At 40.4% G+C, this 10754-nt stretch overlaps 1 protein-coding gene across 4 annotated transcripts in view; it reads right to left on the bottom strand.

The window, feature by feature from the left end:
- Positions 1-300: 300 nt before the first annotated feature.
- The window catches only part of LOC107715321 (cell adhesion molecule 1-like), a 326676-nt gene continuing 316222 nt past the window's right edge, over positions 301-10754 (bottom strand). For all 4 annotated transcript variants that reach the window (XM_016521402.1, XM_016521405.1, XM_016521404.1 and 1 more), the window contains 2 exons: positions 1405-1530; positions 301-605 (listed from right to left, as the gene is read on the bottom strand). In XM_016521402.1, the coding sequence (XP_016376888.1) occupies positions 487-605; positions 1405-1530 (245 nt within the window). In that variant the 3' untranslated portion in view covers positions 301-486. The remainder of the gene's footprint in view (positions 606-1404; positions 1531-10754) is intronic.

Below are 10754 nucleotides of genomic sequence, written 5' to 3'. Positions count from 1 at the left end.
ATCAATTCTCCGCTGGTCTCATCAACTTATTGGGGTACAGGAAGGAAGGAAGCTGCTTGTACTTCCCTTCATGATGCTGCTGACTTGAGTTAATCAAAATGCTGTCATGTGACTAGGCCTGCTTAGTACAGAGGATATGATGTTTTGAAAGATGCCCACAGTATAGGGGAATGTATTGAGGTGTGCGCTCATGTACCTTCATAGGAAAGCTGATAAAGTCGATAATCAGAGAATGTGGTGTATGTATGTTTTCAGGGAGGGTGGTTTGGGGTGTGACGTGATGGATGGCTTTTGCTGACCCTGATCCCGCTGTATAACACAAATACCTACATCTTCTCAGCTGCCCATGTAGCATTCTACTTCATTCAATCCCCAGGAAAGAAAATCGAACAAATAAACAAAAACTATCTCAGTTTCCCCATGCCCCGCCCCCTCCCGCTGAAACAAAACAAAAGAAAATAGTAAGAACAACAGAGGCCTCGGGACTCAGATATAGTACTCCTTCTTCTCGTCCGAGTTGTTGTGGCCCCCTTCGGCGTTGATGATGGCCGTGTCGGCGTCCGCTGCATCGTCTGCCCCCTTGGCTTCGTGTGTGAAGTAGGTGCCTGTGTGGGTTTCAAAGAAAAGCGCGTTGATAAAAGCAATATCTCCAGCACCCCGGGGCCTCTGATTGAAGCAATTGTGGGGTTTTAAAAGAGATTAAAGACCATCTGGAGCTGCTTCTCTAATTTAGAGTGAGGGTCGATTCCAGGGACTTTACCTGCCCATAAATAAGGCATTAATTTCACCACGCTGCATTTGGTTGCATTACACTGTCTTTCATGTGTGAGAACAACAGGTAATACATCCCCAAACTAATACCCCATGATGGAGACACTTTGATTACAGCACGGCAGATGAAATCTGACCCTCTAGATCGAGCGCTATTAGATAAAACAAACAAGAAAAGAGACGAAAACTGAGTCTGACACGCACTCAGTTATTTGTGGCTAATAATTCAGGAAATTTCCATAAAATCTTCTCCAGTTTTGGGTTCAGTTTGACTTTGCGCTTTAGAATTAACCTTGGAAAGTGTTACAAGGTGGTGGGAATAAGCGAACCACTTTAAACTTCATTTCCGAGTGGGATTATTCCCATCCTCTCAGTCAGTCGCGTGATAATGAAGGCAGTAGCCATGATGAAAAGTGGAGATGCTGCGCCCACTTTATATTACAGAACACAACAGTGCGATGCAATCAGAGGGATAGCGGCCTTAATGTGGTCGTAGCCACGGGCCAATTCAAAGCACCTGCAGAGCTTCAACGACAGGATGGCTTCTTCGCCTATCCAGAATCTTATTCCAAGTAATTAGAAAGTCTATTGACCTTGGCAGTGTGCCGCAAGAAAGTCTGGGGGCTGAATTACCTTTGTGTCTTGCAAAGTATCGTCCCAAAACGATGAGAAGACACAACATGGCGAAGACCACGACGGCCACCACTCCTCCGATAACCGCATGGTCCAATCTCTGTGCTTCTGGTCCTGCTTGTGAATCTGACAGAAAAGAGTCAAGAGATGATGTGTTACTTGCAACAGAATCAACAAACAGAAGATATAACACTGCATATGAAGCTTGTTTATAATGTATAATGCATTATTAAAGCCACCTTAAAAATGTACACAAGTTTGGGGTCGGTAGGATGTTTCCATGTTTTTGAAAGAAGTATCTTATGCTCACCAAGGCTGCATTTATTTGATCAAAAATACAGTAAAAACAGTAATATTATAACATATTATATTAACATTTTCAATAACAATTTTCTCTTTTAATATATCTAAATGGCACAGCTGAATTTTCAGCAGTCATTACTCCAGTTGTAATACATTTTTTCCAGGATTCTTTGATGAGTAGACAGTTCAAAAGAACAGCATTTCTTTTTCTTTTTTTAATTGAAATCTCTTGTAACATATGCATAATATACAGTAAACACCTTTACTGTCTCTTTTGATCAGTTTAATGTTGAATAAAGTATAAAATCCTTTTAAAAAGCTTACGAAAGTTAGTGCATGAAATTATAAATTTGTATTATAGTATTATGTATTAATTTACATTATCATACAGCTGATAAGGAGGTGAATTATAAGGTATTACGAAAGCATTATGCAGAAAGCAGGCTCTATAGAAAGTGCAACCAAATTACATTTTTTAGACAAGCTACACATATTCTTTCTGTGATTCCATAATAGACAAAACACATTAGTATTAATCTTACTCAGATTCACTATAATGATAAACTGTAAATATTAGATAATAAATTTAATTGGAAAAAAAAATACTTTTGAGGAGAAAGAAGATAATTTAGTTGGGAAAAGAGGAACACATAGTAATCATATCGTAAAATGTATAAGATGAATGAATGCTGAAGTTACATATGTAGATAAAAATGTTTTTTAATGTGTAAGACATTTTAGATACGGCCTGCAATAGGCATTCAAGTATCTTTGAAATCCACCTTTCCAGAATAAGACCTCCAAACTATAGACAGGCACCAACAAACAGAACTGATGCAAACAGAAAGCGTGAGTGAAACTGGTTAAACATTTACGAGTGTGAAAGTGGAGCTCTGAAGACACAGGCCTTGTTGTTTATATTCTTCTGTCAACTACAGTCCTGACTATAACTCAAACGAATCTGGCACAAACTGTGAGCCGTCTGAAGCCAGAGCTAAAGAAATACACTTTGCCCTCAAGACTAAAAGTGCAAATCACAAGCAATTTTTAACAAAGATTTATTCCATTTCAGCCAGAGAACAAGGAAGGCCTCCGAGACTGCGCAGAGTAATGATATGTGAAGTTTATTGATCAAGTGTAGGGATCCATGACAACCCAAAGTTAATGCTGTGGACTTGATTGGTTCTTCACAGAGCAAAGGAGGAGCAAAATTTTTCATCAATATCTCACACTCGGCTCGGAAATGAAAGAGTTTGAAGAGAAGTACTGAGAGAAAATAGACAGGAGACATCACTCTAAAGCCGGCCAATGAAAGACATGAAAGACCTCCATGTCACCAAGACTGTTAATTAACAACACCTAAGATTTGTGCCACAGTTTTCTGTGCACATCAAGGGCTGTTTCTTCAAATATGGGCACATTTGGCCTTGTGGACTTTCAAAAACTGTATTTTCTTCATGCTTTTCCCCCCTGATAATAATAAACATTTCCACCACATTTCAAATGATGTATTGTATTTAATAGCATTCTCTTGTGGAAGTGACATTTTTAACATTTTTTTTTAAACAAATGGCCAAGTATAGCTAGCTTTATTTATTTATTTATTTTTTGCATATTGCAAGTTTAATTTCTCAAGCAAATTTGTGGTTCTTTATAACATTTTAATGTGATAATTTTCCTATTTTAATTTCGAAAGTCTGGGTCTGAATGTGGGTAAAACAATAAAATCTATAAATAAAAGGCATCTTCAAAGTAGCAAATATAAATAACAGAGGAATGGTAAAAAGTTTCTGAGACTGTTTTAATGTGACCTTCACATAACATAATAGAAAAAGTTGAAATCTGTCCGTTTTAATAAAAATCAAGCCCTGGGAACACCCAACAGGGAAGAGAGCATGTGATCTCCCTGCTACATCTCACGGTCTATGTACGGTTTTATCAGTCTACGGGCTCATCCCCACTTCAAACATCTCACTCGATAAAAAAACGCGATGAGAAGGCAAAGGAAGCGTGGGGAAGGATGTCTCGTCTGAGCAATCCGACGCTTGTTAATACAGTCACGAGGAGTTGATCAGCCTTCCCTGTTTACCCACGGCAATCTCCCGCTCTCATCTGTGGCCTGAGCCTGAGAGCTGAGGGGATTTCCTGGGGGAGTTCAAAAAACAAAAACGGCAGGCCACAACTTATTAGAGGATAACGAAAAGCGAGAAAGCACAGAGCGGTGTGCTTGTACAACATCCCACCCAATCTCACCTCATAAACAACTCCTGTGTGGGAAGGGTGGGGGTGGGATGTAGGGATGATGCTTTGGCGCTAACTGCCAAACCCAACAAAACATGACTTGATAAACCTAATAAGCTATTTTGACTTCAGATTTCCCTTTTTCAGAGGGAAGGCAGATTCAATTAAAGTCAGAGGGAATCGGCTTGACACCTAATTCACGCTTGTCAAAAGGAAGGGAGGGGGCTAAAGACGTGCTTTAACACACATTCCTATTAAGATGTTAATGTGTACAGGACGAAGGGATAAACAGACTAGGAATGGCAGAGATCGCTCTTCCCACATCCACTTTGTTGCAAGATACTGTTGCCGGTTTGTTGTCTGCTTGGGTCATTCTGTCACTGAATGGATTTGATAGAGATTAACATCCAGCTTCAAGTCTTTTTAATGTCCTCTTTCTCCTTTCCACCCTCTACAGCCTGAAGATAAATGAAGGGGTGTTCGGAGCTGAGCCAGGGCAATGAGAAAGAAGATTGAGGCCCGCGATCGCACCACGTTCGGAGGTGCGCTGGTGTGCCGGGCTGCCCTTAACACAATGACTGCACCGTAATTCAATAAGAGTCCACTGTGAACCAACAGTTTGGCTAATGTGTAATTCGAGAAGCAGATGGTTTAGAAATGAGTAATTCTCAAGCAACCTCCTCTAATCTCAGCAGCCATTTTGCCTCCGGAATATTCAGTAATTCCAAGAAATTGCCATCTTAATGAAACCCTAGAAATTTGCTCTCATCTCAATTTGACTAGACGGAGTCATATAATTACATGTATTGCGTGGTGCTTATGGAAGAATCATTACCATAAACAGTATTCCTGTTTAACGTTTATGACTGCAGAATAAAAGACCGGAATACGCAATTACCCAGTCGGATAAGTGAGTGAGCGAGCGCGTGAGTGAGTGAAGGAATGGGAGAGAGAGAGAGAGAGAGAGAGAGAGAGAGAGAGAGAGAGAGAGAGAGAGAAAGGAAAAGAGCTTCATCAGTCTTGAGACGATGCACTAAGCATTCTTTTTTGCTTGAAATGGGGCAAATCACCTGGCTGGAGTGGACACCTTCTGCCAAACTACAGTGAGAAGACAAGATGAAAGATCCTATCAGCTTTGCTGTTCCGCTGAACAGTTTCCCCAGCAGAAATGATAATTCTACAAAAAACCTGAATATTCTCTCATTTTGCACTGCTGCACTCTAATCCAGTTACGTTAAAATGAAGTTATCACATTCAAACACGCAGACCATTATGTAACTTTTCATTAGATTCCCTGTTTCTTGCCTCAACGTAGTTTACAGCTTTGGCTTGCAAATTGAAAAGAATATCTAATCTAACACCTCGGCCTCCAGTTTTGAGGAGTAACTAAAAGTAGTGACACAACTAAATTGACTACATTTTTCAGTAGCTGAGCTGCTTAAACAATACGGTTGCTTTTCCAGTCACATGCTATTTTCACAATGAGCTGAATACATAGTCACATACATATATCATTATATAACTAAATAAATTGTCATTTATAAATGTATATATTTATAATCACAGTAACGTTCCCTTTCAGTCGGTCACTATGAGTCACGTCGTGACCGACGAATTGGGATATCGCTTCGATAGACCAATCTACTTCGAGTGTAAACTAAACGAGCCAATGCACATTGGCATGCAATTATTGCATCCAGCTGCCGCTGATCACAGCGTGAGTATAATAAGGCAGCAGGTGCAATGCATACCAGCTTTTCGCTTCGGAACCGAGCGACAACATCGTTCTGCTCTATATTTATTTGGCGGAAGGAAGTAGTTCCGCACAAAAGAGGGTCTTATTAGGCACTCCGTTGTTTCTTGTTTAATTACACACATGTTCCGTCGAACTGTTGTATAAACGCAATATCACTCTCATACTCGAGTGATATTGCTCATATATATATATATATATATATGCTGACCACTTTAAATATCTACAGTTAGCTACTTGTTACTAGCTTGAATGGTTGTTACTTTTTTAAATGAGTAATATTACAGTAGTTTATCCTACATCCAATAATTCATCCTCTAAAAATGTAAAAATCACAACTGTGGGATTGCTTCAGTTTCAGAGTTTCAAAGTAAAGCCATTGAGCGGAAAACACAAATCGAAGAATACTGATGTAACAGGCATGCCTAACATCCTTCCATCACTGCTCAGCCCGATTTCACACAAGCACAAAGCAAAGCCAAAACCCAAAGCTGACATTTAATTCTGGTGTTCAAAGTCTAAATGAAGACAAAAGGTGGAGAAAAGAGAATGAGAGCAAACAGAGCCCTGCATGATGCCAGGACCTTGAGTTATGAGCGAAATACCACAGCAAAAGCAATCTGGACGGAAGGAGGACAGGACGTGTCTCTGAGGGGCTTGAGGTGAGGACCCTAAGGGCCGAAGTGCCGCAACACATCTCTTCCTCAAGAAGTCATGCTTGCTGATTTGAAGAAATATCCCAAGACAATAAAGTGTGATAGCTGGATTGACTTCAGAGGGTCATCTGTCCCATCAACACCACTGAGGAAGACAGTCTCAGATTCTCAGTCAAAAACAATGGTACGGATGAGTCTGTGGCCACTAGGGCACAAGTAACATTGTCTCTTGTGTGGACACCCAGATATTGAACCAGCACTTATTGATTCCCCTCCTTTTGTCTCCATCAGTGTTGACATTTTCAAGAGTGGAAGACTTTTTAAAGAATGACCCAAAATAAGCTTCTTTTGTGTCTTCACGCTATCTTTCTATCATATCTTCCTTTTTCAAACCAGTACAAGTGCATCTTTTGAGAGTAGACAGGAATAACAACAATCATTGACAAGAACAGACAGCAGAATTGCGGTTTCGATCCTGTTGGCCATGACAAAAGGTTAGAAGTGTACAGCTCATATTCAGAATGTTCAAAGGCAGTTGGAGAACGCATTACGCTGTCGGTTTACGCCTCAATGTTCTTAGCACAGGTGCGAAAGGAGATATGCAGCCGTTTTCTTCATGAGTTGAGCCAGTGGCTACACTTGATCTTGCACTCATAGTCAATTACCTCACTTCCTCAGGAAAAAGCTTATGTTGTTTTATCATCTTGGACTCAGGCAGTCATTGCCCACTTCTAATAACTTTCTCAAAAGAAGCCCAAGCAGCAACAGATACTGTGCTCCAGTGGAGATTTGAAATGAACTTTGCTGTGGCTCATTGGGTATCCACATACGTCAACATATATCTTTTTATTTTTTTGTCTTGTTTTTTATCTTTTCATTTTCTTCATTCTTTTTCAGATTATTTGGTTTGAATAAAAAAAGTTTGGCTTTTATTAAGCATGGATGCATTAAATTGTATTAAAAATACAGTAAAGACTTATAATGTTACAAAAGATTTATATTTCAAATAAATGCTGCAGAACAACTGTTTTCGACATTAATAACAAATGTTTCTGAAAGATCAAGTGACACTGAAGACTGGAGTAATGGCTGCTGAAAATTCAGCTTTGGCAACACAGGAATACATTTCATTTGAAAATATATTAAAATAGAAAACAATTATTTTAAATTGCAATAACTGGAGCATAAGCGTCCTCTTTCAAAATCATAAAAAATATCTTTCATAAACTATTTTGACAAAGCCCTGTGATCACATGTTTAGGCTCTAATTATATAGCTCCGCACAGAGCCATTTCATTGATCCAAGTCATACCATGCATTCAGCCTTTCTCTACAACTATCGTACTGAGCTGCACCATCACTGGTAAATTAAAGCCTCACGATTTTGCCAGTAATCCAAATATCATCAAAAAGAAGTACTTCATAATCAAACATCTGCAATGAAAGATCTGCAAGGCGATTTGCGATGATGTAGCTGGTAGATCTTATTACTTATGGCAATGTAAAAAGCCAGTTGTTGCTCTGTGTCTTGTCCTTCATGTCTTAGTAAAGTTTAATAAAGCCCTCCATTCAGAAATCTCATTAAATTCAAGCAGCGTTTACTCACTCACAAAATGTCCACATCAAAATGTCTCCTTTGGGAGAAACACAAGAAGCGAGCCAATGTTCAATAAGCTTTCAATCACTTTTGATGTACTGACAGCCAGAAACCGAACACCCGAAATCTTGCCTCAAATCACATGGAGGCATTATAAAAAAAGGCAGTTACTCTGTATCAGGCTTATCTGTTTTGACTTTGAAAAGGAAGGAAAGTCTGTGGCAATTTTCTTAATTTTTCTCTCTCCATATGCCATTTCCATGATGGATGGAAATGTTCCCCCTCATGGGGAGATAAAATACTGCACTTCATTGCATTTTACTTTTACTTTCAAGTATTGCTGTTAGACTAAGTGATAGGTAAAGTAAAAGATGTTCTAGACTGAATGGTGGCTCACAAAAAAGAAAAAGAATGTGACAACAGCGAATGGTGCACAAGGTACACTCCGTATTGAGAAAATGAAATCACCTTTAAAAAAAAATGGCAGGGTCACCCCGTCCACGGGCAAACAGAACCTATCGTACTTACTCAAGCGCAATCGATTTGACAAGGAGGGAAAAGTCTGCCCTCTGGGCAAGGAAAGTGTCTCATTTCAAAGGATGTGTTGATTTCAAAGACAGCAGATCTTCTAATTAGATCCTCTAATTTTGTAATTAAGCAAAAGTGATTGCAGTGGTGAAAGTGTGAGCAGATTGGAATGAAATGACTCTGCTCTTGGGCCTGTGGTCGGATGGATCACAGATGTGTTATTGCAAACCCTGTCTATATTTACCTGTTCCTTCAGCCCAGCAGCAGCAGTGCTGTGCTGTAATGGAAATGTAATTAAAAATCTCATTGACCCCCTGTGTTGCAGTCACCCCGATCAGAGGCTTATGTATAATGCTCAATTTTGCTATAGCCACTTGGAGTTAATGCGTATGCAGCAGTCTTGTGCGATAAAATTGGATTTGAATATATTTTACCTGAAGGTATTTCAGTGTTTCTGAACATAGGAAGTTATAATGTACTTTAAGGGCAATGGATATCGGCAAATTGAAGATGCTGCATCTCCGGGGCCATTCCAAAAGGTTTCCACTTAAACATATTAACAAAGTAATTATTTCAAAACGAACTTCATGATGGCAAGAGACTGGAGAGACAAAAGCGTCGTAGGTAGGAAACATCCCACAAGGAGTCGAGGAACATCTCCAGGTCACCCTTTCCTTTTCCGTACTGTCTGTTTATCATCCCTGCTACTGCAGCCACTCCTTTTTGTCAGTTCCCACCTCAAGCTCCGTCAGCGCTGACACGTACGGCAGCCTCTGCTGATTTATAGTCACAGTACACAGAGGCGGACAGAACTGGGCCATGGGGCGCGTTCGGAGGCAGGACATGGAATGAGGGCAACCTTTACAAGCTGCTTAGATGCCACGGATTTTGAGTTTGACAGGTGCGCCTGAGGCGTACTCGCGGACGACGAACCAGATCCTTTGGTTAAGAGATGCTTGATCATTTGTACTTTCACTACGGCCATGTTTTTTCTTTGGCTTCTCTTCGTCTGCCCTTCAAACATCAATAAATTCTCAGGCTGCTTCGGCTGCTTTTGTGGACTAACTCGCATTCACAACAATCCAGCATTATGCAAATCTGGGAACAACACATTCGGCACAAGGGACTCACGTTGTTCCATTCTGTGAGAAGCAGGGGAAGTGAAGTTTGTCAGAGCTAATCCAGGATAAGATGTCCCTTCCAGGGAACCGTACAAAGCCACGGGCGAGATGGGTGTATTCCTCAGATGCCGCTTCCCTCATTTCCCTCGAGCTTAGGGATCAGTGTTAATTCGTCCCCCTCAGTCGCCAGGAAACCGACAGAGCCAGACAGCATCCGATCGCCTCGGGCAGAGCGCAGGCGCAAACTCCACTCAACAGGCCAGGGTCATCCACGGAGCAGAGATCTGCCTCCCGCCCTCTCGCTGACTTTATCAGAGCCACCGAATAAATGGCTTTGAATTCCACAATGAGCCTTGCGACAGTAGGGAGAAAGCATTGAATAAAATGTCATACCATGTCATGTAAGGGGTACATATCTGGCAGAGTCCCAGCAACCTCATTTTGTGTGGCTTCTAGCGAATTTCTGTTGCTTTGAGGGCTAATGGTGCTATGCTGTATCTCCATCGCAGCAGGTAAACCACTTCCTGGTGGTGTAAATGAAAATCTTTGCCTGGTTGACTAGAGGACGCCCGCACAGTTGTCCATCTAATACAGTCCTCACATAAAAGGTAAGTCTGCTCTAGCTTCAATGCATGAGCTGGAGAGAGAAAAGTTCCCCTGCTCCCAGCATGAGCTTTCTGGCTGGCTATAGTTATATAGACAGCGGGGAGGAGATTATAGATGTTCAAACATTTATTTTTTCCTCAGCCAGCTGGACTACTAAGAGTTATGTTTCATGTGAGACTTAATTAATGCCCATGGACACTTAATTGCTAGATAAAAGAGGCAGGATGGACAACATAGTTTCACTTAATAATAGCACTTATTAACAGTGCTAATGCACCTTTTAGGAAATTTTTTTTTGCATTTAACTCTTGGAACAGAAATTGGAAGATGCAGCCTTTAAATAATGAGCAAATGTTTAGGCATGTTGCACAATGCCAATCAAGAGGAGAACCTATTTCCCTATCATTTCCTGTCTCCTCATTCACTGCCTCCATCTAGTCTAGTCTAGTCTAATCTAAAACAATATATTATAATATAATATAATATAATATAATAATAAAGTGCAAAAAATTGTGATTAAGTAAAAAATGTCAAATGTATAATTT

Source organism: Sinocyclocheilus rhinocerous, unplaced genomic scaffold (genome assembly GCF_001515625.1).
Source record: "Sinocyclocheilus rhinocerous isolate Xijiao unplaced genomic scaffold, SAMN03320098_v1.1 scaffold299, whole genome shotgun sequence".
NCBI lineage: Eukaryota > Metazoa > Chordata > Actinopteri > Cypriniformes > Cyprinidae > Sinocyclocheilus > Sinocyclocheilus rhinocerous.
This window is presented reverse-complemented; position numbering and strand designations above follow the sequence as displayed.